Consider the following 27,761-nt stretch of genomic DNA (forward strand, 5'->3'; position numbering starts at 1 on the left):
TAAAATCCTTGAAATTCCCAAAGTGATATGGAGTAGTGAAGGTGTCCTTTGATATATATAACAAATCCCTTACAGCACACCTGAGTTTGTGTTAATATGATGTCTTTTGGAAAACACCTAAGGACAGGGGCTAATTGTCAGGGGGATCCTATCCTATGATTATAGTCTTGAAACTTGAAACCCTGCACGCTAACTTCCTGGGAGGGCAGGGAGGTTACAGATTAAGCTCTGTAAAAACTCTGGAACTAGGAGAGTTGGTGAACTTCCAGGTTGGTAAACCAGAACATGTGTACATTCCAAGCTCCATGGAACAGAACCTCCTGGTTTAAGACCTTCTGGGCTTTAGCTTATGTAGTTCTTCATCTGACTGTTCACTCATACTCTTTGTCATAAACTGGTAATCTAGTTGGTAAACTGATTTGATCATTTCTGTTTGCTTCTTTAGCAAATTAACTGAACCCAGGAGTGGAGGTAACGTTGCGGGGCTGAAACTTTGAACCCATGGGGTCTACTGTATCTCCAGATAGTGTCAGGATTGATATAATTGCTTGGTGGTACTAAAAAACACTCACTGGAATACTTACTGTCATCAAAGAATGACATGTATGTTTAAATTTATGTGGGAATATATTATTTAATGAGGAAAAGGCTGGAAAACAAGATGTGTAATATATATTGGATAGCTCAATAGTTACATATCACTGTGCTTATGATTTCTCTACTTTTCATACAGCTTTTATCATTTGCTGAGTCCTCTTAAATGTTTACCCACTAAAGAAAATTATTTTTTTTTTGCCAGCAGTGTTAATGAGGGAGTTCTGCACCTATATGATTCCTTTGCTCCAGGTGCACTTCTCTGTCTCTTAAAACAATTTTCCAATATTTTTAACTTTATTTAATTTGATAGGACAGAGAGAAATTTAGAAGAGAGGCGGATAGATGGAGACAGAGAAACACTTGCAGCACTGCTTCACCACTCCTGAAGCTCCTGCCTGCAGGTTGGGGGGGAGACTTGGGGGGGTTGAACCCAAGTCCTTGTGCTCTGTAATGTGTGTACTTAACCAGGTGTACCACTGCCCAGCCCTTCTATCTCTGTTTCTGTCTCTGTCTATCTCTATTTCTATCTTTATTTCTATCTCTATAGAGAGTAAGAAACAGAGGGAGAGAGAAGAAATACTATAGCACTGCTCTACTGCTTATGAAGTAACTTGCACAGGTGCTCCCGTGTGGTAGCCAGGAGCTCGAACCCTAGTCCTTGCATATGGTAAAATATATGTTTTCCTAGGTGAGCTATCTTCCAGACCCCCAAATGCCTATTCATTTTGAACTATATAATTTTGAATCTGACAACTGAGGTGTGCAAAGAAGGTCTGGATGAACAGTGATGAACAGAGAAATAACATAGTCAGGTAGCAAGAAGAGTCTTTTGTCACAACTAGGGAGACCGAGGATCAGTCTGGGCTATTAAATCCTGGCATTGCCTCTTGGCTGTCTATATGTGACACAGGGCTTCAGTGTCCTTATCTGTAAAATGAGGTAAATGTATACATTATATGATCTTGGTGGAGACTCAGTGGTAAATAATGAGAAGTGCAGCTATAGCGCTTGATTTGTAGGTAATCGACGAATAATATCTACTCCTTATTAATACTACTAATTATAATAGTAACATTCTCTTCTGTATTAGTTATGTTTTTGCGGTAGTGACTACCTGAAAACATAGGGCTTAAAACAGTAGGAGGTCTTTATTATCTTTATTTCTGTGGGCCAGTCACGCTGCAAGTCAGTTGTGAGTGTATCATCTGATGGTTTGCCTAGGGGTAGAGGACCTGTCTCAGGCTGGCTCACTTGCATGGCTGTTACAGGTGGCATTAGCTCTTATTCCCTGAAATTCTCGATAAGGCCACTGTTCTCTTGACATAACAGCTGTTTTCTCCCAGAGTGTATAATCTAAGGAAGAGTGACGTTGGATAATCGTTTTAACCTAATCTCTGAGGTCACAGACCATGAAATTATTCCTGCCAAGATAACAGATCAGCCCCGTTTCTCTGTGTGTCAAAAGAATGTGAATAGCAGAGAGGCATGAATCCTTGGGTGGCATTTTGGAGGCTGACTGCTACATCCAGCTAGTAACTAGCAAGCAGACATTTCAATCCAAGTTATCTCATTCTTTGCCACCCACATGTTGGAGTGTCCCAGACTTATCTCTAGTTTTGTTTTCCACTCCATAGTGTTTGTATCCTTCAGACTCCCAATCACATGTCCCATGTCCACTCTAGGCCTCTCAAGACCATATTAACTACAACCACCTTGAGCCCAACAGGCATTTTAAGGTTTATAGTCTTTTTTTTTTTTTTTTTTAATCAGAGCACTGCTCAGCTCTGGCTTATGGAGGTGTGGGGGACTGAACCTGGGACTTGAGAGCCTCAGGCATGAAAGTCTCTCTGCATAACCATTATGCTATACTCCCACCCCCAACAGGCATTTCAAACTTACTATGTCCACAGCTGAGCTCCAGACACCGCACCCCAAGCTTGTTTCTCCAGCACATCCCCTATATCAGTTACTGGCAGTTCTGTTCTTCCAGTTGCTGAGATCATTAACTTCAATGTTATGTTTGCCTCCCCTGTTTCTTATATCCCTTCATCTTTCAGCAGATCCGGTTGGCTGTGCCTTTAGATTTTGCCTAGAATTCAACATTTCTCATAGTCTGTGCTTCTCCCAGTCTGATCCCTGCCACTATCACCTTTCACCAGGACATAGCAAAAATCTTCTAGCTCTTTTCCTAGCTTCTGCCCCTCCCAAAATTTTTATTTATTAATGAGAAACATAGGAGAGGGAAAGAATCAGGCATCACCCTGGTACATGTGCTGCCGGGGATTGAACTCAGAACCCCATGCTTGAGAGTTCGATGCTTTATCCACTGTGTTACCTCCCGGACCACCTTTCTTTTTCTTTTCTTTTTCTTTTTCTTTTTCTTGTTCTTGTTCTTGTTCTTGTTCTTGTTCTTGTTCTTGTTCTTGTTCTTGTTCTTTTCTTTTCTTTTCTTTTCTTTTCTTTTCTTTTCTTTTTTTTTGCCTCCAGGGTTATTACTGGTTATTACTGGTTATTACTGGTTATTACTGGTTATTACTGGTTATTACTGGTTATTACTGGGCCTCACTACTCACAAAGCTTTCCCCCTTCAGGTGTGAACTGGGGCTGGAACCCAGGTCCTTACGCATTGTAACATGTGAGCTTAACCAGGTGGGATACCACCCTGCTCCTGGTGATTTAATAATGGTTTACAAGTCTCCTTTGTTTTGACCACTGCCAAGCATGCTATAATAACTTATATTTCAAATTTTTAAAGCTTCTTCATGTTTCCCGTAGGTGGCACAGTGGATAAAGTGTTGGTCATTACGCCAGGTCCCCTGCATTGGTTGGTGCTGTGGTCTATTTAGATAATGATTGTTTTGCCTGAGACCCGCCCTGCCTGCAGGGTATTGGTTTTATCCCACTGGTTAGAACCTTCGCAATAGCTGCTATGGAAGCTTTAGCTGCTATGGAAGCTTTCTACCTTCCGGCTCTTTTCTTTACTCCACCCCCTCTTGAAGCCATTTCCTTTTCCAGCCTGCCACTTCCGTTTAAAAAAGATATAAAGGCGTTGTCTCTGATCAATAAAGGCATTGCATTGCGTTCCTGCTCCACCATGAGTTCCTCGTCTCTCCCACGTCGCTGAGTAAGCAGCAGCCCAGGTTGTCTCCGGTCGAGTTCTCTCCAACCCAGAGAGCATGTGCCCAGGAAGAAACACCCATGACGCTAGCCCGGCAATAAAGCACTGGACTCTGAAGCATGAGGTCCTAAGTTCAGTCCCCAGCAGCACATATACCAGAGTGATGTCTGGTTCTTTTTCTCCTCCTTTCTCATTAATAAATAAATAAAATCTTAAAAAAGAAAACAAAGAAAAAGCTTCACTATAATATCTAGAGGACAGGGTTTGTTTATTTGTTTATTTATTGCCAGGGCTTCACTGCTTTAGGCTGACCATTTCATCTAGAAAGAGAGAGGGACAGAATGAAAGACACCACAGGCCTGAAGCTTCCTCCAGTGCAGTAGGGGCTGGGCTCAAACCTGGGTCAAGCACGTGGCAAAGCAGGTGCCCTTCCAGGTAACTTATCTTGCTGGCCCTGAGAACAGGGATTTTTGTCTGTTTTGTTTGTTCTGTGCTGTAGTGAATGACCCATTATATTTGCATATTCTTGAAACCATTTTTATTTTAATATTTAAGAATGTAGGTGTTACCTTCCCACACAAATATGGTTGAAGCTAGCATACCAGAAACATTTGTAAGTCATCAGTACAGTGTGTTATTTCTTGCCCAAGATTAGTAGATCCAATTACAGGGGTTGAGAAAAAAACATTAGGAGCTTTCCTTATATGAACTATTTCTTTGTGAATTGATTGCCAGCCAGGCATGTAATTCAGGTGGAGAAATAAAGTCTATGGTTCTATAGAGGACTGTAAAGAAAGCCATTAGGAGAAGCAGAAAGTGTGTGTTGAAAGACCCCAATATGTTTTATGTACTGATTCAGAATAGAAATGTGAAAGGATCTTGTGTTGTTAGAAAAAGTATCCTTTACAGACATTTTGATCACTCTGTGGAGGTATCAACAGTAGGAAAAGCAGACCTGCCACCTTACTTTCATGTGAATACATGGAAAAGTGTGTCAGGCGTTGCCTGCAAGTTTTTGGTGACTCAGTGAGCCTCCATTTGCTGATGGTGTACAAATTACTATGCTTGGTACTTTGGGGGAATAGCTAAAGGTAGACTGGCCCCTGCTCTCAAAAAACTCAAGAGGCAGAGAGCACACACTTTTCTGAGAGAGAATTCCCCACCCAACTCTTTTTATTAATTTATTTATTCTCTTTTGTTGCCCTTGTTTTTTTATTGTTGTAGTTATTATTGTTGTTGATGATGTTGTCGTTGTTGGATAGGACAGAGAGAAGTGGACAGAGGAGGAGAGAAAGACAGACACCCGCAGACCTGCTTCACTGCAGGTGGGGAGCCGGGGCCTCGAACCAGGATCCTTACGCTGGTCTTTGTGCTTTGTGCCACCTGTGCTTAACCCGTTGTGCTACCACCTGACTCCCCTTCATTTTATTTATTGGATAGAGACAGAAAGAAGCAGTTGGGGATGAGGTGGCTTGAACCTGGGGCCTTGGATATTGTAACACTTGTGTTTAACCAGGTGCAGCACCACACAGCTCCTCCATAAATCTTTTTTTTTTTAATTTCTTTATTGGGGGATTAATGTTTTATAGTCGACAGTAAATACAATAGTTTGTACATGCATAATATCTGTCAGTTTTCCACTTAGCAATACAACCCCCACTAGCTCCTCTGTCATCCTTTTTGGACTTGTACTCTTCCCCTCCACCCACCCCAGAGTCTTTTCCTTTGGTGCAATATACCAACTCCAGTTCAGGTTCTACTTGTGTTTTTTATTTTGATCTTGTTGTTCAACATCTGCCTGAGAGTGAGATCATCCCATATTCATCCTTCTGTTTCTGGCTTATTTCACTTAACATGATTTCTTCAAGGTCCATCCAAGATCGGCTGAAAACAGTGAAGTCACTGTTTTTAATAGCTGAGTAGTATTCCATTGTGTATATATATACCACAACTTGCTCAGCTACTCATCTGTTTTTGGACACCTGGGTTGCTTTTAGGTTTTGGCTATACAAATTGTGCTGCCAAGAACATATGTGTACACAGATCTTTTTGGATGTGTGTGTTGGGTTCCTTAGGATATATCCCCAGGAGAGGAATTGCAGGATCATAGGGTAGGTCCATTTCTAGCCTTCTGAGAGTTCTCCAGACTGTTCCCCACAGAGGTTGGACCAATTTATATTCCCATCAGTAGTGCAGGAGGCTTCTTTTGTCCTTCTCACAGGAGTGAAGTGGTATCTCATTGTTGTCTTTATTTGCATTTCTCTGATAATCAGAGACTTGGAGTATTTTTTTATGTCTTTCTCGGCCTTTTGGATCTCTTCTGTGGTGAATATTCTGTCCATGTCCTCTCCCCATTTTGGGATGGGGTTATTTGTTTTCTTGTTGTTGAGTTTGGCAAGCTCTTTATATATGTTGGTTATTAAACTCTTGTCTGATGTATGGCATGTAAAGATCTCCCATTCTGTGAGGGGTCTCTTGGTTTGGATAGTGGTTTCTTTTGCTGTGCATAAGCTTTTTAATTTTATACTTGCCTAGGTCTTCTTTGTAATTGGATTCATTTCATTGAAGATGTCTTTAAAATTTTTGCAGAAAAGAGTTCTGCCAATATTTTCCTCTAAGTATCTGTTTCTGGTCAAACATTCCAATCCATGATCCCCTTGGAATTTACTTAAAATTTTTTTTTAAATATTTATTTATTTTCCCTTTTGTTATCCTTGTTGTTTTTTATTGTTGTTGTGATTGATGTCTTTGTTGGATAGAACAGAGAGAAATGGAGAGAGGAGGGGAAGACAGAGAGGGGGAGAGAAAGATAGACACCTGCAGACCTGCTTTTCACCGCCTGTGAAGCGACTCCTGTGCAGGTGATGAGCCAGGGGCTCAAACTGGGATCCTTATGCCGGTCCTGGAATTTACTTTTGTATTTGGTGAAATATAGTGGTTCAGTTTCATTCTTCTGCATATTTCAACCTATTTTTTTCTAACACCATTTGTTGAAGAGACTCTGCTTTCCCCATTTAATAGCCTGGGCACCTTTGTCAAAGATTAGATATCCATAGGTGTGGGGGCTTACTTCTGGGCTCTCAGTTCTATTCTACTGGTCAGTGTGTCTATTCATGTTCCAGTACTAAGCAGTTTTGATGACAATGGCCCTATAATACAATTTGAGATCTGGGAGTGTGATGCCTCCAATTCTGTTCTTTCTTTCTCAAGGTTGTTTTGGCTCAATAAATCTTTTTTAAATGTCCACCTGCTATTTTCCACTGATAGCTATTTGATCTTTTTTTTTTTTTTGCCTCCAGGATTATTGCTGGGGCTTAGTGCCTGCACCATGAATCCACTGCTCCTGGAGACCATTTTACCCCCTTTTGTTACCCTTGTTGTTTTTTTTATCATTGTTGTGGTTATTATTGTTGTTGTTGTTGTTGACGTCGTCATTGTTGGATAGGACAGAGAGAAATGGAGAGAGGAGGGGAGACGGAGGGGGAGAGAAAGACAGACACCTGCAGACCTGTTTCACCGCCTGTGAAGCGAACTCCCTGCAGGTGGGGAGCTGGGGGCTAGAACTGGGATCCTTACGCTGGTCCTTGCGCTTTGTGCCACGTGCGCTTAACCAGCTACACCACTGCCTGACTCCCAATAGCTGTTTGATTTTATAAACTATGATCTATCTCTTGGGACATAGTACTAGATGTTATTTTGGCTTCTTAGAAATACATTGATTCTATAATTGGTAGTTAAAATTTTTTTTCTTTAAATAAATGGCCAGTCTGTCTTCTTGAGACCAAGATCAGTAATAAGCTTTATTTACAAGGTTTATTTAAGGGGCCAGGCAGTGGCTCACCTGGTTAAATGCACATGTTACAATGGGTAAGGATCCAAGTTCTAACCCCTGACTCTTACCTGCAGGGGGAAGCCTTTTCAGTGGTGCAGGGCTTCAGGTGTCTCTCTGTCTCTATCCCTCTTTATCTTCCCCTTCCCTTGATTTCTTTCTATTTCTATCCAGTAAGTAAATAAAATATTTAAAAGATTTATTTATTCCTCTGTGAAAGGGAGGGAATCAGAATATCACTCTAACATATGTGATACTGGGGATTGAACTCAGGACCTCATGCTTGAGCATCCAGAGCACTGCTCAACTCAGGTTTATGGTGGTACAGGGGATTGAACCTGGGACTTCCGGAGCCTCAGGCTTGACAATTTCCTTGCATAACCATTATGCTATCTAACCCCGCCCTCCAATGCTTTATCCACTGCACCATCTCCAGGTTCACCAGTCACAAATCCCAAACTTGTGAAAATCATACTCATACCTGAATTAGGTGTTTTTATTTTGTTTTGCTTCATTTTTATCAGAGCACTGCTCCCTCTGGCTTATGGTGGTGCTGGGGATCGAACCTCGTGCCTCAGAGCCTCAGTTATGAATGTCTTTTTGCATAACCACTGTGCTATTCCCCAGCCCTAGGTGGGTCTCATTTTTAGGGACTTATAATTGGAAGAGGTTCATCATTCCCTAAAGCTGTTATCATAAACACTAAGGTAGTTTCAGATACCATAGAATTAATACCATTAGAATTCTGCCCTCTCGGGAGTCGAGCGATAATGTAGCAGGTTAAGCGCAGGTGGCGCAAAGCACAAAGACTGGCCTAAGGATCCCGGTTCGAGTCCCCGGCTCCCCACCTGCAGGGGAGTCGATTCACAAGTGTCTTTCTCTCCCCCTCTCTGTCTTCCCCTCTTCTCTCCATTTCTGTCTGTCCTATCTTAACAACGACAACATCAACAACAACAATAACCACAACAATAAAAAAGTGCAGCAAAAGGGAAAATAAATAAATAAATATAAAATAAAATAAAAAACAAAAAGAATTCTGCCCTGTCCTTGCTCACCACAGTTAACACATAAATTGGAAACTCATAGGACTGAAAGCATCACAGAGATTTTCCTTTCTGCTTCTGCACAAGGGCCCTGCCATACCAGACTGGTTTCAGTGTACTGTGGTAGAGGCTTAATTGTTCATGGGGAATTTGTTCCTTTCATTAAGGCTTTTATACCTGTACCCATATAAGAATTGAGCCAGATTATATTCCTGACAATATTTTCTTGCTATCTCCAGAAGAGAACTTTGTGACTGTATGTGCTGGTGGTGTTCGCACGTTAAGTTAGTGTGGTAGTACGTATGTCCACAGGTGTGTATGAAGTATACACATACATGTATGTCTCCTACTTTCTGCCTAGATTCTGGCCCTGATTGCGTTCATCTGCATAGAGACCATCATGGAGTGCTCCCCATGTGAAGGCCTCTACTTTTTTGAGTTTGTGAGCTGCAGTGCATTTGTGGTGACTGGAGTCTTGCTGATCCTGTTCAGTCTCAACCTTCACATGAGGATCCCCCAAATCAACTGGAACCTGACGGTGAGTATAAAGCACCACTCTCTGACTGTGAAAGGACTGTATGCTGCTTGGTTGGTTCTGAGGGAGAGATGGGATATTTGGTTCCAGCTCATTTTGATTTTTAAATTTCTGAGGGCTGGGTGGTAGCTTACCGGGTTAAGTGCATGTGGCACTAAGCACAAGGACTGGCCTAAGGATCCTGGTTCGAGCCCCTGTCTCCCCATCTGCAGGGGAGTTGCCTCACGGGTGGTGAAGCAGGTCTGCAGATGTCTATCTTTCTTTCCCCCTCTCTGTCTTCCTCATCTCTCTACATTTCTCCTTGTCCTATCCAACAACAATAGCAGCAGCAGTGGCAACAATTATAACAACAACAAGGGCAATAAAATGGGAAAATTGGCCTCCAGGAGCAGTGGCTTGGTAGTGTAGGCACCAAGTCCCAGTGATAACCCTGGAGGCAAAAAGAAAAAAAAGGAGAAATGAGCATTTCTTCATAGGGTTGAATAAAACTGTAAACTGTAAGTTTTTTTTTAATATTTTATTTATTTGGCTAGAGAGAGAAGTCAAGAGGGGAGTGGGGAGATAGAGATGGAGAGAGACACCTGCAGCCCTTACTTCACCACTTGTGAAGCTTTCCACCTGCAGGTTGAGGCTGGGGGCTTGAACCCTGGTCCTTGTGCATTGTAGCATGTGCGCTTAACCAAGTGCACCACCACCTGGCCCTGCCACAAGGCATGCTTATATCTTCACTGTTGGTAGAAATAGCATAGCAAAATTATTCTGAGCCTTTTTAAAGATGTCATTCCAGTCTGTGCTCCTCTGAGAAAATTGGTAATGTTAATATTTACAGAATATAAAAAAGAGAAAATGAAATTAATGAATCATCATATTCTTCATATTGGATCCAAAAGCCATTTGCTAAAATACTGATTCAGGAAAGATTGAAAATATGAATGAAAATGCAAATAATTTACCAGACAAGGACTATTATTAAACTTAGGACAATTGGGAGGACACTAGACAACTTGGTTTGATTAGAGAGTTGTAAGTGTAAATGTGTCCTAGTCTTTCTATGGTTTGAGCTCTGAATTGTGTTCTATTGCCATATTCTGTACCTGGCAGAAGCACAGGACTGGCCATTCTCAGGCCCATTTTCCCAGACTTGTGTTACTTGTCCATATTATGCCGAAGAAGGAAGGAAACTTAACAAAACTTGGCTGCTTGCTATTGCTGTTCAAATAAGCACATATAAGAACTCAAAAGGAGTGGTCCGGGAGGTGGCGCAGTGGCTAAGGCACTAGACTGTCAAGCATGAGGTCCTGAGTTTGATCCCCGGCAGCACATGTACCAGAGCGATGTCTGGTTCTTTCTCTCCTCCTATCTTTCTCATGAATAAATAAATAAATAAATTCTTTAAAAAAAAAAAGAACTCAAAAGGAATCAGTCTGGAAGTTACTGGATAGTACAAATAACTGCCTGGTCCTTCTGTGCTCGTGGGAGGAGAACCCTGTGATGCCACAGCTGCTGAGAGGATAGTGGGAGGAAAGAAGGGGGTTGAGATGCCCCCCAGCCTCATGTGGGCTCCACTCTCCTTGCCTGGTGCTGGCTGTGTGGCTCATGTGTGTGAGCTAGGAGGAGGCCAAGGCTCTGAAACCCACTGCCATGGTGATGCGTGGGGTACCGAGAGAGGAGCATCTTCTTGACAGAATGCTCACTGTTGTCCTGAGGACCTCAAACTCTTTTAGAAGGAAAAACAAAGCAGAGCTGCTGAGCTAGAAAAGTTAATGTCAGTTGAGGGTGGCAGATATACGATAGTAGTCACACAAAAGACTTGCATACCCGAGGCTCTGAAGTCACCTCCACACCGACATAAGCCAGAGCTGTGCAGTTCTCTAGTAAAACAAACAAGTAAATAAGAAGAAAAGGATAAAGAAAAGCTAACACCAGTTGAAAATGTAGTATGAAAACACCGTGAATAATGTGATGGGATTTTACACTTAAATTCTAAAATTTTAAGACACTAAAGGCATTTTTTTCAGGATTTTTTTTTTTTGTGTGTGTGTGTGTGTGACAGGTTTTAATATCTCAGCTATTTTTCAGGTAGACTTGGCATTATCTGTAAGAGAATTTTCATCGAGTTAGGATCTTAGTTGATAGTCTGGTGGATAGAAAGAAAACCAAAAATGCAAGCAAGCTCCATAGGGGCTTGGTCCTAGTATTCATTGGTATCCCCGATCCCTGGACATTTCTAAGACCTTCTCAGTAGATATTTGTTGAAGGAGGGGCTGGGCTGTAAATGAAACCCTGCTAGAGGGCCTATTTGAGTCAGAATGACACTATAGCACCATCCATGGAACTCCTCTAGTATTGTCCATGGTGTTCCCATGTGGTACACAGTAAGGACTGAGTTCTTATAAACTCTCCTCCATGTAAATCTAGTCCCCAAAGCCTATGGTTTGCAAGTAGTATGCAGTGACAGCCCAGGACTGAACCTCTTTAAATATGTCTCATCTGCAGTCAATTCAAACATTTATTGAATAGGTTTTTGTGCCAGATTTGGGGAACTGAAAATACAGGCGTTGCTGCTTTCCTATGGTATTTGTGCTCTGTATGATCCAGCTTTGTATAAGACCTCAGAGAATGCAGTCCAGGCACTGGTGAATTCCTCCAGGCAGGGGCCTGGACCAGGATAGAGAAAGTCCAGAAAAAATGACAGATTCTAATTGGGTGACTCTCAGAGAATGAATAGGTGCTTAATGGGCATATTATTTCCATGCCCTGGAGCAGGTTTATAAATTCAGGGCTCAGTGGAGCCGCCTAAGTAACATAACTGGGCAAATGAGAAGGTAGGCTGGGGATCTGGGAGATGGAGGTGGGGGTTTTACTCACCTCCAACTGATTTGCTGTTGCTTCCTGGAACTTACGTATAAGAACCGTGTGCTAACCTATTGCACTACTGAAGCTCCCTGGAACTTATGAAGCAAAAATTTCAGGAACAATAGAAATTGGTGGTTTATTTAAGACTTTTAAAAATTATTTATTAACATGCTTGAGAAAAAGAAAAGGAGGGAGATAAACTGTGCTGAAGTGTTTGTTATAGAAAAACCATAAGATATCCTAGAGAGATAGCATAATGGTTATTTGAAAACACTTTTATGCCAAAGATAGCAAAGGTCCCAGGTTCTGTCCCCAGCACCACCATAAACCAGAAATGTGCAGTACTGTGGTAAAGGGAAGAAGGGAGGAAGGGGCTGGGTAGTGGCACACCTGGTTGAGCATACATGTTAACATGCACAAGGACCGGGGTTTGAGCCCCAGGACCCCACCTTCAGGGGGAAGGCTTTGTGAATGGTGAAGCCGTGTTACAGGTGTGTCTCACTGTCTCTCTCCCTCTCTATCACCCCTTCCCTCTTGATTTCTAGTTGTCTTTATCCAATAAATAAAGTTAATAAAAAATTTTTTTAAAAAAGAGAAAACCATCACCAACAATCCCCTCCCCCCAAAAAGATATAGGGAATAAAATAAAATCATGGGATGATCTAAGAGAAAAGAAAATATATCTACACAAAAGCTTGTGAAATTCTTAGTAATAGTATTCACAGTAACTAAAAAGTAGAAACAACTGCAGTGCTCAATAATGAAAGAATAAATTGTGATATTTTGTACAATAGTATATTATTTGATAGTAAAAAAGGATGAAGTATTGCTACAACAGGAATGAGCAAATTTTAGAACCATCACTAAGTGAAAGAAAGCAGCCACACACACAAAAAAAAAAACCACAGGGAGTCCGGTGGTAGCTCAGAGGGTTAAGCGCATGTGGCGCAAAGCAGAAGGATCCTGGTTCGAGCCTCCGGCTCCCCACCGGCAGGGGGGTCGCTTCACAGGTGGTGAAGCAGGTCTGCAGGTGTCTGTCTTTCTCTCCCCCTCTCAGTCTTCCCCTCCTCTCTCCATTTCTCTCTGTCCTATCCAACAACAATGACATCAATAACAACAACAATAATAACTACAACAATAAAAAAACCAACAAGGGCAACAAAAGGGAATTAATAAAATAAAAAAATAAATTATAAAAAAAAAAACCCGTTACATCATTCTACTCATATGCAATGTTCTGAGTTGTCAATTCCACAGAGATAAAAAGCAGATCAATGGTTACTTAGGAAAGGAACAAACAATTAACTGTTAGTGAGTATGAGATTTTTCTTTTTGAGAGCTGGCACTATTCTAAAATTAGATTGTGATGATTAAATTGTACATTTTAAAAGACTCATTTGCTTATTTACGAGAGGGAGGTAGAGTGAGAGAGCATAACTGGCATATGTGATGCAGGGGATAAAACCTGGGACCTTATGTTTAAAGGTCCAACATTATTCACTGCACCACCTCCTGGGCCACAAATCATACATTTTAATTGGTTACATTGTATAGCTTATGTGTTATAGGTCAATAAAGCTGTTTCAAAAAAAAAAAATGTTGGATAGTTTGTTGCTTTGCTATGTGTGAGCCCCAGGTTTGAGCCCAGCTCTCACTACATTGAAGGAAGTTCAGTGCTGTGATTTTTGTTTTCCTTCTCACTCCCTCCCTCCCTCCCTCGCTCTCCCCCACCCTCTCTTTACCTTTGTCTCTCTTGTTCTATGTGGATTAAAGGAAAAAGGAAAAAAAAAAAAAAGTCAGCCAGAAGTAGTGAAGCCCTAGAGATGACCAAAAGCAAAATCATATATGAATATATGCTAACAAACCTTTTCAGGCTAAGTACTTGTAATACTTGAGATATAACCACCTAAAGTATTTTCTGTAGATCATCTTACACACACATGCTGTGATATGTTAGTGAAAAACAAGGAGGCCATTAAAATCACAGTCTTTCATTTAAACTATCACGAGCACCTTCCATGTTAAACACCCAAGCTTATATTTTTAATGGTTGCATAGTTTTCCATTATGGACCTACCATTTTATTTAACAGCTACCTATTCTTGAACATCTTATTTGTTTCTACTGTTTTGCTATTTTAAGTAATACTATGTAGAACATCCTATACTTAGATGTTTTTTGTTTGTTAATTTTTTTTTTGTTTTACTCTTAAGTTTTATTAATGCCTTCAGTTTGTGTGTCATTTAAAACAAGACATGTGCTTTAAACAGCATTCTTATACATAAATAGATCAAGAACAGTTAAGTAACTCCTAAAACATGCACATAAGTTTTATTCAGGTGTGTACAAGAAAGGGAAGTACATCCTTCTCTTTGGATTAAAGACATTTGGAAATCACTATTCAAGAATGTTTTCTAATATATCGAATAAATGCTGACATGACTAAATGGCAGTGGAAAATGTTTGCACTATGCACTCGACAGAGTGTTCAAGCAGATCGGAAATACATGTCAAATAACCCCACCAGGTAGCATGAGTCCAAAGGGTTAGATGGAAGGACAGGAAGCTTGGGCCAGATTTCTTTGACACTCGCTTCAAGGCATATGACTAAGCTGAACACATAGCTAGGTTTACAGGAAAAAAAAATTACGATGGAAAAAATTTTTAGTATAATTTCCAATTTACTGGCATTTATTGATGAATAAATGTGATTTTATCTAGGGCAGAAAAACCGTTATGCCACAAAGAATGCTCAAACTTACTCAACAGCAGTCACACCTAAATCCTGGGATTGAGTGTAGACTATATTCAAGTTGGGCTTCTCCCAGATGGGAAAAAAAAAATTCCCACACTACCTTCCTCATGTTTGTTAATTTTTAAAACCAGCTCAGCTCTGGCTTATGGTGGTGACTTCAGATCCTCACGCATGAAAAATCTTTTGCATAATTAGTATGTTATCTCCCCTGCCCACTGATAAGATTTGTAAGATTAGTTTCTAAGGGGTCAGGTGGTGGTGCACCTGGTTGAGCATGCACATTACTATGTGCACAACCCAGATTTGAACCCAGGGCCCACATTAAAGGAAGCTTCAGAGGTATAGTCTATCTCTGTCTCTCTGTTACTACCTTAAAAAAAAAAAAAAGAGTGATGTTGGCTTCATAGAAGCTGGAAGGGAGTATTCCAGTATCTTCAATCTTCTGGAAGACTTTTAAAAGTAGAGGTGTTAGTTCTTCTTTGAAGGTTTTGTAGAATTCATTTGTAAAACCATCTGGTCTAGGACCTTTATTCTTGGGAAGGTTTTTTATAACTGTTTAAATTTCATTAGCTGTGATGGGCCTGTTCATGTTGTCTACTTCCTCTTTACTTAGTTTTGGAAGTTGGTAGGTATCTAGGAAATCGTCCATTTCTTCCAGGTTCTCTAGCTTGGTGGCATATAGTTGTTCATAGAAGCCTTGCATGATATGTTGAATTTCTGAGGTGTCTTGGGAAATCTCCTCTTTCATTTACAAACTGATTTATTTGGGTCTTCTTCCCCCCCCTCCCTTTTTTTTTTGTGAGTCTGGCTAAAGGTTTGTTGATTTTGTTCATTCTTTTGAAGAACCAGCATTTACTTTCGTTGATCTTTTGTATGGTTTTCTTATTTTCAGTGTTATTGATTTCTGCCCTGACTTTAGTGATTTCTGTCCTTCTGGTTGCTTTAGGGTTCCTTTGTTCTTCTTCTAGGTCTTTAAGATGTGCAATCAGGCTGTTTATTTGTGCTTTTTCTTGTTTCCTAATGTGTGGTTATATGGCTATGAACTTCCCTCTCAGTACTGCCTTAGCTGTGTCCCAAATATTTTGATAGCTTGTGTCTTCATTTTCATTGAACTCTCAAACAATTTTGATTTCTTCGTTTATTTTCTCTAGACAAGTAAGATGAGAGTTAAGTTTTTGAAGCACTGGATATGTAACCTGGTCTGCTCTGCAAGAAGCTTAGGAGAAAATCCTCTAGGCTTTAGTTCTTCTTCTAGCGTTTGCCCTTCTTCTGTAGCCAGTCAACAGCGTCAGGTTGAGCCTGATGTAGTAAACAGAGGCTCGAAAGATCATGTATAACAATTAATTTAAGGTCTGGTTATGTGTGCTCTCAGGCCTCAAACTGCCTTCTTGAGATATCATAAATGAATGAAGGGATATTTGAGGGGATTCTAGCCAGTTTCAGTACATACTTGACTCTTAAGAGCTTTGTGTTGCCAAGATGACTCACACATTTTTCAAAAGATGACAATAAATATTAATGGATAGCAGACTGTAGTTAGTGTGTATATTCTTGGTGGTTAACAGTTTGAGTTTCTATAATAAATTAAGAAATGGGTCAGGGCTGGCAGATGGCTCACCTAGTAGAGTGTCCATATTACCATGTACATGTACAGGCTTTGAGCCATGCTCCTCCACATGGGAACATTTGCAAGGAAAGGGGGAAGCTTCATGGGTGTTGGAGCAATGGAGCAATACTTTAGTGTCTTTCCTCCTCTTTCCCTATCTTTGTCTCTTACTCTCAGAAAAGGGGAAAAAAAAAGCTATAACTCACCCAGTGGCACATACATTTTACCGTGCTCAAGGATTTGTGCCCCTACTACAACATGGGAGAAGGGAAAACCATGTGAGAGAAGCTTCATGGAGCAGTGCTGTAGTAACTCTTCTGCCTCTCTTCCTCTTTGTTGCTCTCTGATTGAAATTAAAAGGACCAAAAAAAAAAAAAAAAAATCCACTGGGGTGGTCTGGAAGGTAGTGAAGTGGATAAAGCATCTGACTCTCAGGCATGAGATCCTAAGTTCAGTCCCTGGCATTGCAGGTGCCAGAATGATACTCTGGCTCCCCCCACCGTCTTCCTTTTTTACCTAGTAGAATGTGTAAGCTCCCATGTATGAGGACCTGGGTTTGAAGCCCTATTCCCCATCTGTGGGTGTGTGTGTGTGGGGGGGGGTGAGGAAGCTTCATGAGCAGTGGAGCAGTGCTGCAGGTCTCTCTCTAGCTCTGTCAGGTCTCTCTTTCTCTCTAGCTCTCTCTCTCTAGCTCTGTCTCTCACCTTCTATCAAAATAAAAATAAAAATGGCTGCCAGGAACGGTGGAGGTGAAATTTCTATTTAGACATGAACACCAGCAATAACCCTGGTGAAGTAAAACAACAACAGCAAAAAAGTCCATTGGGAATAGTAGAATCATGCAGGTGAAATGGCTGGTTAAAGTATGGACTGTGGTGATTTATCAGGTAACAATCATAAACTCAATCATCTGACTTCTCACACCTAAAATCCTGCATAATAGAAACTAACATGGAGCTACTAAGAGGTTGGATATTGTCTTTCTTGTTTTGTAAGTTTTCTCAGTTGATTTTAGGCCAAAGACTGGAATGATTCTTTTCAAGTTATTTTATTTTCTCTTTTTCTTTAGGATTTGGTCAACACTGGACTGAGCACTTTCTTTTTCTTTATTGCTTCAATTGTACTGGCTGCTTTAAACCACAAAACCGGAGCAGAAATTGCTGCCGTGGTAAGGAACTCAGTTGGCCATCAACAATCAGCAGGCTGACTTGTGCATTTACTGGGACTTTCTCTGCTTTCCTCTTCCCCCCAGACCATGTCCTCATTCCTTAAGGTGTTTTCCCCCTTTAGCTATTGATGTTATTAGGTCAGTGGGGATTTTCAGTTGTGGATCTGTGCGGTACCTGAAGCAGTAGGTTTTAGGAGCAAGTAGGAACTTTAGTTAGGCATTCCTTTCTCAGATTCCCTCTGTGCTACCGTATCAGAAATACACTTTAAACAAGCCCCCCTGGGTGATGCAGATTTGTGCTTAAGTTTGGGAACCACAACTTTAGTCTAGCAGAACCCTGGATAACTGTTAGTGATTATTATTATTTTTTAAACCAGGGTACTTCTCAGCTCTGCTTTATGGTGGTGCTGAGGTCTGAACCTAGGAGCTGAGAGCCTCAAGTATGAAAGTCATATGCATAACCATTATGCAGTTTTTCCAGCCTTTGAGGTTGCTTTTGAGAACTTCACTTCATGTACCAGTGTGGAGTCTTCAAAAAGAAAAGATCATTTAGTAGTTAGCAAATGTTTTTGCTCTTTTAAAAAAGAATGTGGGAGTAAGGGGGCAGGTGTAGGGGGGTACACAGGAACCAGATAATGTAATATTTTCATTCTCTGTGCCTTGAATTCCTGTATTCTCTATTTACAAAGAACATGTATTACTTTTGTAATGGAGGGGGATTAAAATAAATATAAGTAATACATAAAATAATTATAAGAGGGCTTTTTGAGTGATGAAGCAGTGCTGCAGGTGTCTCTCTGTTCCTTTCTCCTTTTCGCCTCTCTCTTTTCTCTTTTCTTTCTTTTTTTTTTTTTTCTTTCTACCAGAACACTGCTTAGCTCTGGCTTATGGTGGTATGAGAGATTGAACCTGGGACTTTGGAGCCTCAGGCATGCCAAGGTTGAGCCTTGGCACCACATGGTAGATGCTATGGCACTGTCATAAGCTCCAGTGCTAGGGAGTTGGGTGGTAGCGCAGTGGGTTAAGTGCAGGTGGCACAGAGTGCAAGGACCGGTGTAAGGGTCCCAGTTCGAGCCCCTGGCTCCCCACCTGCAGGGGAGTCGCAGGACCTGCCAGCGTCCTCCTCCCTTTCCCAACCTGTGTCGCAGTGAAGCAGGTCTGCAAGTGTCTCTCTCTCTCCCCCTCTCTATCTTCCCCATCTCTCTCCATTTCTTTCTATCCTGTCTAACAACGATGACATCAATAACAATAATAACCACAACAATAAAACAACAAGGGCAACAAAAGGGAATAAATAAACAAACAAATATTAAAAAAACAATAAGCTCCAGTGCTGTCTATCTCACCCTGTCTTTTTTTCTGTCTCTCTTATCTCGATGAATGAGTGACCCAGGGCAGTGAAATCACACGTGTGAAGCCCAGCTCCACAACAAATTAATCAACAACTATTTTAAATTACAAGTTTTGTGTATGTTGTCATTTTTTAAATATATATTTTAGTTATTTATTCATGAGAAAGATAGGAGGAGAGAAAAAGAACCAGATATCACTCTGGTACATGTGCTGCCAGGGATTGAACACAAGACCTCATGCTTGAGAGTCCAGTGCTTTATCTACTGCGCCACCTCCTGGACCACTGTTGTCATTTTTATAAATAATAAATGCAAGAATATTAAAGTAGCTGCTCTCCCTCCCAGATGTTACTCCAGCAAGTGGCATCTGCTTCTCAACTTGGAGCTGACCACTTGGAACTGCCCAGGCTCGAGGGAGCTGCATAGTAGTTTGGGGGTTCAGGGTAGTAACTAGGACTATAGGCTTTACAGTTTGATTTGGGCCTCACATGTGAGACTCCTAATGTTTGTCTATATGGCATTTTGTCTTTATTGTATTTACTTCTCTGAGGCCAGTGACCATGAGGCATTATGAGTCACCTGTCACTTTTTTTTTTGGTCATTGTAGAGGCTTCACTGCTCCAGGATGACTCCCTCTCCACCACCCCCACCACCCCCAGATAGCAAGAGAGAAAGAGACCAGAGCATGAAAGCTTCCTCCAGTGTGGAAGGGACCAGGCTTAAACCTGAACTGTGTACATGGCAAAGCAGTGTGCTATCCAGCTGAGCTATTTTGCTAGCTAAAGAGGCACTTATGCGTTATCATAGAATAGAATCCTTCAAAAGAAATCTTGTGCTATCTTTAGGTCACATGGAGCTTGATGTGAGTCTTGGGGCTACAGACAGGATCCAATAGCTTAAACATTCGGTGGGGCATAGGCATTGGGTACACAGCTTGGCTACTGTAAGCTGCAGACAAGCCAGAGACTCCACATAGACGTGTGATGTGCCTGAAGACTAACTAAGTCCTTTTTTTCATAGATATTTGGTTTCTTGGCAACTGCAGTGTATGCAGTGAACACATTCCTGGCAGTGCAGAAATGGAGAGTTAGCATCCGTCAGCAGAGCACCAACGACTACATCCGAGCCCGTACGGAGTCCAGAGATGTGGATGGCCGCCCTGAGATTCAGCGCCTGGACACGTGAGGACCTGCCAGCGTCCTCCTCCCTTTCCCAACCTGTGCCCATCCTTTCAGTCAAGTCTTCTTTACCTTGTCATGTTAGACTTTCATGTGATTATTTTGAATTTTGTCCTCTTTGGGAAAATTTTATTTTGAGAAAGGGTCTGTAGAGTGTCCCTGTTGGTGGGTATGCGAGGTGGGAGCCCTCCCCCTTTTTTCTCCCCCCCCTTTTCCCTCCCCATCTTGTTGTTCAGACGGAGGTGAATGGGAGAGGTCTATGGATTCTCCAGCACTTGATGACTGTGGAAGCAGCTGGCCTTGGGGCTGCTGTGTCCACTTTAGGTCTTTATACAGGCTTTCCACCTAACTCTGAGCCATCCTGTCATAATATATTTGTGATAAAGGGGAACAAAGCATGGAGGCACAGCAACCAGCCAGCAGCTATTCTTGGGCAGTCTGTCACCACACTGCCAGGGCTGTCCCTTGCTCTTCACCTCATGCCCAAGTCACAGCCAGTCACCACAAGCCCAAAATCCACATGACAGTAAGGGTCTTGCTGGTGGGTTTCAACTTGATGGGGATGGAAAAAGCTGGCATCCTCTTGGGACAGTGCCACAGGACTGCTGACATATAGGAGGGCCACCTCTCCTTTCCTACCCTGCTGAGAAGTCACTTGATTCTTCCTGAAACCTGGGGTCTTCTCTAGGAATATAGACACCATCTTTTCCCTTAGTTTCCTACCTATTCCTAATATTTGGAGGCTGGGTTGCAGCTTCTCTGTGTTTACCTTCTCAGGTAAAAACCACAGAAGAAATATGATCCATTCCACCAGCCAGAACACTTGCCCACTGCTGACGTCATGAACCACAGGTGGAGATACCCTACATTTTAGGACTGTGTGCTAATTCTCAAATGCCTGCGAGAAGTTCTAAAGTGATTCTGAGTAGATTTGTCTATGACTTGAAAATACTTGAATTTGCACCATGACACATCCTTTTACAGATGTTTCAGAAGGCACACATTGTAGCTTTGGTGCCTTAGTGTCATAACTATGAAACTGATCTTGGAAGTTATTGGGGAAAAATTCTAGGTATGTGAGGAAGTGATTCTTGATGAAGTGAAGATTATTGTGGTGAGTGAGTTAAATGAGCCCCTATCATGGTGTAGCTTTTTTGTTTTTTTGGAGATTAATTGTAGCTTTTATGGAAAATTTGTTGGAATTTGTTAGGTTTTCACTCTTTGAACTGTTTTTAATGTTTACAAACCTCATTTGAGCTCTAACATCCATTTATCACTCAGCAAGGAAAACATTCTGCTGGTGGAAAGGTTTTGCAGCAGCATGGAGACTCTCCAGGATTCTGTTCTAGTGTGACTGCTTATAGCTTTAGCTGTATCCTACATAATGAGAGGCAAAGAGAATGAATGAATGTGTGGGTGGGTGGGTGGAGAATGTGTGAGAAAGTGTCCACTTATACATGTGGGCATTGCCTTCCTCATAAAAGAGCAGTGTGTGATTTGGGAAGGGGGTTGACCAGGTGACACTGCTAGGCCAGGGAGTCTGTGGAAAATGCTATGCTGCCTCTGAAGAATTGAAGTTAAGGGTTAGCATCTGATCATCCTGCTGAGTATCACCACAGTTCCTTTCTAGAGCAGCACTCCAGGTCAGATGTTCAAGTTCTAGGGATCATGGGCTACTCGGCCCAGCTAGTATGGTGGTAACTCAGCTTCCCTCTGCTCCACAGAAGGCAGGAAGGCTGAGTCACAGGCACACATGCTGCCCAGCAGGTCCAAAGAGAGCCTTCTTCCCATGTATCTTATAAAGCAGTACAAATCATGCAACACAAACTTTGAAGCTACTATATGTAATGATTTCAGAGGAGATTGTGACATCTGGATTTTATCTGTTCATTTAATGTATTTATTTTGCATTTGATAAGTGGCTATGCATAATCAAAATTGCAGTTATCTCCCTCAGAGTTCCATTTAAAAACAGTTACAAAGACTCAGCTTTGCATTAAATGGGGCCCACTTGGAAAGACCACCCTGAACCATATCAGTAATCTTCCTGCCGGGAATCATGTTACTTGGCCTCAATAAAAAACTCTGAGACTGAAAAAAAGAACACCATTCAGGCAGGACCAGTTTATCATCTGGTACTAAGGAGCTGACTGGCCTCCTCAGGATGTGTTGTTAGCTGCAAGGAATAATTTTGAAGCCCATTTGAAACTGTAAATGCTGAGAAGATAAAAATTGATGACGCTTTGTGCCACAGAGCTACTTAAGAGTTAATTTGCATCTTAGTGTTAGGATCTTTGGAATTATTTATGTCCCTGTAACTATTTAAAATCCTATGTGCCATGAGACTCTCCATGGTTTTTTTGTAAATATATTTCTTTATATTTAATTAGCTGACACTACAACCAGGAGTGGCCAGGTTTGCATTGTAACTGGTGTGATGCAGAATCACACATCTCGTCACCTACGGCACTGTGGTGGTGAATATGAAGGGGATATCATTTATGGTGAATGTAAAGATACTTGCATTTTTTTTTTATGCTGTCTCTACAGATAAGACAATCTGTGTTATTTGTGTATGTGTGTTGGGGGGGGGCTTAAAAGGGCTTTCTTTTGGAAGTTAAAGGCAGTGTATTATCTCCTTTAATAGTTGCAGTATGGACAGATTGAGGCATTTTGAGACTAAAGCAATCTTAGTGTTTCTCAACTTCCTTGTGGATGATATTGGCTTTCCTAATTTGGCCAAACTTGAAGAGAATGACAGATGCTCTGTACATTTAAATTTGTTCCTGGAGACTGTATGGTTGAAACCCTCAAGCATTTGGTGGAACCTCTGGTGGTTTTAGATGGATGCAAATACTGATGTCTTCAGAGAGAGTTTATCTTGGCACGTATTTGGTTAATGTGGTTTTCTTTTCCCCCTTGATTTTCCTTTATCCTCTTTTCATTTCATTTGAAGGCATGAAAGGAAATGCCTTTTCCCTTTCATACAGAGAGATTACAATCATGAAAGCCTAAAGTCACTTGTTGGTCTGTGTATAAGACTAGGAAAGTAAAAAGGCAGCAACAGATTAAAATCTCCTGAGTTTGCTTTCAGGTAAAGAAAACATTTTTACTTTGTGTAGCAGCAGTCTTCCAGATTACCTTTGCCTTTGAAAGAGCAAGAACATAGTAGCCTGCCCAACCCCAATACCCAGGTTTTCCTTGGTAACTTGGCATGAAGTGCCAGCATTGGCAGAACCTAGCCTGGCCACAGGGAAGCCAACATATACCCAGCCTAGCTCTCTGGGCTTGCTTGGCTCAGGGGTAAGGGGTAGGTGGGTCACACTCCCAGCCATTTGGACACCATTCTTACCCCCAGACAGGAATGCTCACAGCATGGAGAGACATGGAGCATATCTGACCTCTGCTAATGCTTCTGATGAGAGCATTGTGGTTTTGTTGAAAATATCCCTATGCTTTTAAAATTGTGCAGTTTCATCTGCCTTAAAATTTTTTTTATTACTATCTTTATTTATTGGGACAGCCAGAAATTGAGAGGGGAGTGGGTGACAGAGAGGGAGAGAGACAGACACCTGCAGCCCTGCTTCACCACTCACAGAGCTTTTCCCCTGCAGGTGGACCAGGGCTTGAATCTGTGTCCTTGCGCATTATAACACGTGTGCCACCACCCAGCCCCTTATCTGCCTTTCTTTGAAGCTTTCTTAGTAGTGATTAAATTTGGGTTAAACCACAGGCAGTCTCTGAAGAAAAGTACTAGTTTTTCTGTTTGTTTGGTTGTTTTACCAGAGCACTGCTTAGCTCTGGTTTATGGTGATGTGGGGGATTGAACCTGGGACCTTAGAGCCTCTGGCGTGAGAGTCTTTTGCATAACCATTATATTCTCTCCCCAGCAGAGTGTGCTTTTTTTTTTTTTTTTTAAATTTATGGTGTTTGCATATTCATGCATTCTTACTTACAGTAAATGAACCTTGAGTGACCCTGCCACATGTCCTATCTTACATGTGGTTCCCAGCTCACCTTTTCTTGTAGATACTTCTGTACTGGCTAGACAAAACAAGCCTTTTTATATCCATGTATTTTAAAGAGGTCACCTAAGGTCTGATATCTGCAAGATTGTGGGTTGGTCTTAGAAACTCAACAGATGACTAGAATATGGAGACAACATGTGGCAAATTCAGTGATTCTGGGCAGCAGTGGTGATTCTAAGTAACTCCCATTTATATTCAAAACAAAGCTACCATGAAGTCATTGTGATATTACATGATTGACATTTTCTCTATACTGAACAATAATGATATTTTAAAAAAGATAGCAAGAGAGAAAAACACTTTCTAGGCCAAAGGTTTCTGACTGACTCGCAAATGAAAAGTTGTTCACTGCTCTAGGCACTGCCAGTTTTGTGTGAGGTCTAAGAGACACTTTTTTGTTGTTGTTGTTGTTAAGTTCCTAGTGAAGTTTGCAGATTCCAGGTGAACCAGGTCATTCTTAACATCAGCACTCAGGTCTAGTAAGCAATAGGCTTGGTGAGTTAGTGAGGTGGGAGTGTGCGGAGCAGGTCTGGGAAGTAGGAGGACAAGTGTCTTCCTTGAAGCTGCTGGCACAGTTACTAACCCAGGCTGTCTTGGAAAACTGCACTTGGTTAACTACCTTCCTGTATTCGGAAAAGAGACCTTAGGTTCCAAAACTAGCTCTAGAGCAAGAGCCAAATGTTATAGCAACCATTCCTTGGTGCTATAGGTGGGCTCATAGTCTCTCATTTAGAAACTAGGGGGCTCTGGACAGGTAACTCAGTTTCTGGTTTGGGTGCTACCTTAGGCAGGACTCAACCTAAAAACACTGCCTACCTTGACCTTTGTGGGCTTTTCCTGACTTGTTATAAATGTTTTCTTCTTGGTATCACTGAAATCAATCAACTGTCTTAGCTGAGAAGGTAATTTGAGATATTTGATCTTTTACTGTTCTTTCACTTAGAAACTATCTCTAAAAGGAAATAGCCGCAATACTGTTAGATCTAAAAGAATTTTCTTCTGAAAGTGAATATTCTATTAGAATTTTCTTTATCCCAGTCAGTGGCATTTTCATACACTCTTAACCTGAAACAGAGGAGTGGGTCCTGATACATTTTCTTCTCTTTAGATTATACTGTTATTCTACTTGGACCAATTTTTCAACCTTGAGGATTTTCTAGTTTTCTTAAAACTAATAGTGAAACAAAAAAGTTACCCACAAGCTCCCCATGAGTTTGAATTGATGGCAACTTTAAAATTTAGATTATGGATTTTTGCATAGTCTTCCTTTTCATAGGCTGAGTATTGTGTACTTTTTTTTTTTTTTACCAAGACTAATGCAAGTAACTTGCTGGTTAGACATCTAGAGTGACATTTTCTTTGGGTTACATAATATACAAAGCTCCAAGAGCCTTTAGTAAGGGGTTAATAACCTGGACTCTATGAGAATTCAGCATTTTTATGTATCTAATTTACCGGTAAGAATTTGTCTGTTGTCTGAAATGACCTTAATCAGCTGTTGGTAGGATTTAGGATAAAGTTTCTTTTCATAGTTGTGCCTCCTGTGAGGAGAGGTGTGAAGTCATCAGAAGGATGGCCAGTAAGGACAGCGTAGGGGTTGAGGAGAGAAAGGACCTGATGCTGAGGTCTGTTTGTTGGCAGCTTCCTTCCATGGGACCTTTTGCTTTCTTGACTTTTCCAGAATTGAGTCTGAAAATTTGGAGACACTATTTCTGTAGAACTAAGAAAGGCAATTATTTGAGGCTTGAGGGGATCTGTCTGTCAAAGCGCTACAAGAAGGCTGTATCCCCACCCCCCCACCCCAAGCTAGCCTGGCTTGCAAAGGGACCACCTGCTTTGCTTACTCTTTGACTATTACCCTTCCAAAAATGAGTTTTCAAATCCTGCCTCATGATAAAGTTAACTTCTAGGGATAAAAACAATGTTTTTCATAACCTGATTTTATTTGATGGGGTTTCCGCTCAGAGAATGTGAGGGAGTGGGAACTATTTGTATATGTTGAATTGTGTAGGGGTTCAGGAAGCCGTGACAAAAGCACTGACCTATTTATTATAGGTATGACTGTATTCCCCCCCCCCCAAAGTAGGTAATTCTTTGTATTTTAAGACAAATAATAATCACTTCACCTTTGGTGCCTTCGTGTGTCACATAAGCACTCTTGTCAATCATGGAATTTAAAAAAAAAAGATGTACATTTAGTTAAATCAAATAACACTATTTTTGTAGCATGATTTTAGATTGTGTCCTTTTAATATTGCTTTCAGCAATGCTGGCTTTGAAGCTTGGCCATCTTCCTTTTAAACTTACATATTTTAAAAAAGAAAAAATAGTAGCCCTGGCTATTCCTGCTTTTCTCCCTGCTGTTCTCTGCTTATTTAAATAATCTGAGCATAAAAGTATATTTCTGTGAAATAATTCTTAGTCAGTATAATTGCATTTGGCATTTTGGAACCACTTATTCTGTTTGGAGAAGTACTGCTCACTCACCCCAGTAAGAGAAAAGTGGCTCCATATTTAAAACAGAACATCTTTGGTGCTTTGACTTCATCTTTCTTGGGTCTACAAGGGTGAAAAGCCCTACTGCTGTGGCTAGTGAACTAGGGGGTATTCTTTGGCCTGGTGTCTTCCAAGGTCAGCTCAGGCTGTTCATCTGGCTTTGCTGCCTGTGTGTATCTCCCCCCACCACACTCCCTCTACCTTGCAGCCTCCCAAAGTGATGGAACCCTTGGGCTTACCTTCCACTTGGATTTCTGCTTGGCCATGGATACCCATTCTGGTTTCCAACCTGATCAAGATAGATTCCTCACTGTGAGGAACTTGATGAAGTCAAGACACAGTTAATGTTTCAGCTGCTTCGTTAGCTCTACTGCCCCTGCAGGACCCACTTTATGTCAAGAAAAATCTTGAGTAAATTAGTTAAGCCATTGCAAAATGAAGGGATTTGCTAAAGCATAAAATTTTAGGTTTTTTTTTTTTTTTTTGGTCCTTTTAAAAGGTCAGAATGTCATTATTTTTTAACCAAGGAAGTTGTAACAGATGACTTAAAAACTCTTCCAGTACGATCGCTCATTGGTACTTTGCCCAGTGGCACTTTTTTTTGGAGGGGTGGGAGGGGGTGCTAATTTAATAACAATTACAAGCTGCTTCTTAAAATGCTAGTAGTTCCTTTGAACAGTTTAGACTCAGCTGTGGGGCATTCTGAGTTGAGCCCATCTGGCAAAATTTCATTGATGCTGTTGGTTGGTCAGCGCACCTACCCTGGCATCTCATACTGGCATGTGTGCCCTGGAGTGGGCACCACCTGACTCTGGCTGACTCTTGGGTGAGATTATCCATTTGGAGTGATTTTAGGGTCCCAGAGCCTTTTCTCCTGTTGGTTCGTCTCGACAGCAGACAAGGCAAGTTAACATCAGTGCCCCCTTTACTTTTGAAGGACCAATTTTTCATGGTACTTGTCTTGATTGTTTTCATAGTGTTCAAATCTGTATTTTTGTATGTAGAGGGAAATAAGTTTCTCAACACTAATCGCTAATGAATATTGTATTAAATTGTCATGAAGGAGTTCTTGTTTAATAAATGACATGTAAAATGGCATTGTCACTTTTTTGCTGGTTTACTTCCTGCCCCTTCAAAGGCCTATCCTGGTTCTTAAAATGGGTCTGTTGGGTGGAGTTTTGACACAGCCACTATCCCTGG

At 41.3% G+C, this 27,761-nt stretch overlaps 1 protein-coding gene across 4 annotated transcripts in view; it reads left to right on the forward strand.

The window, feature by feature from the left end:
* CMTM4 (CKLF like MARVEL transmembrane domain containing 4) overlaps positions 1-27,761 on the forward strand; it is a 533,141-nt gene that overhangs the window by 49,196 nt on the left and 456,184 nt on the right. Inside the window, exons 2-5 of one of the 4 annotated variants that reach the window (XM_016185872.2) lie at positions 8,949-9,125; positions 17,409-17,507; positions 19,880-20,040; positions 20,815-27,659. In XM_016185872.2, the coding sequence (XP_016041358.1) occupies positions 8,949-9,125; positions 17,409-17,507; positions 19,880-20,040; positions 20,815-20,818 (441 nt within the window). In that variant the 3' untranslated portion in view covers positions 20,819-27,659. Of the gene's footprint in view, positions 1-8,948; positions 9,126-17,408; positions 17,508-19,879; positions 27,660-27,761 lie in introns of those variants that run through there. The other 3 variants (XR_009548277.1, XM_007517765.2, XM_060185424.1) reach the window with 3 other exon arrangements.

Source organism: Erinaceus europaeus, chromosome 2, assembly GCF_950295315.1.
Source record: "Erinaceus europaeus chromosome 2, mEriEur2.1, whole genome shotgun sequence".
Lineage (NCBI taxonomy): Eukaryota > Metazoa > Chordata > Mammalia > Eulipotyphla > Erinaceidae > Erinaceus > Erinaceus europaeus.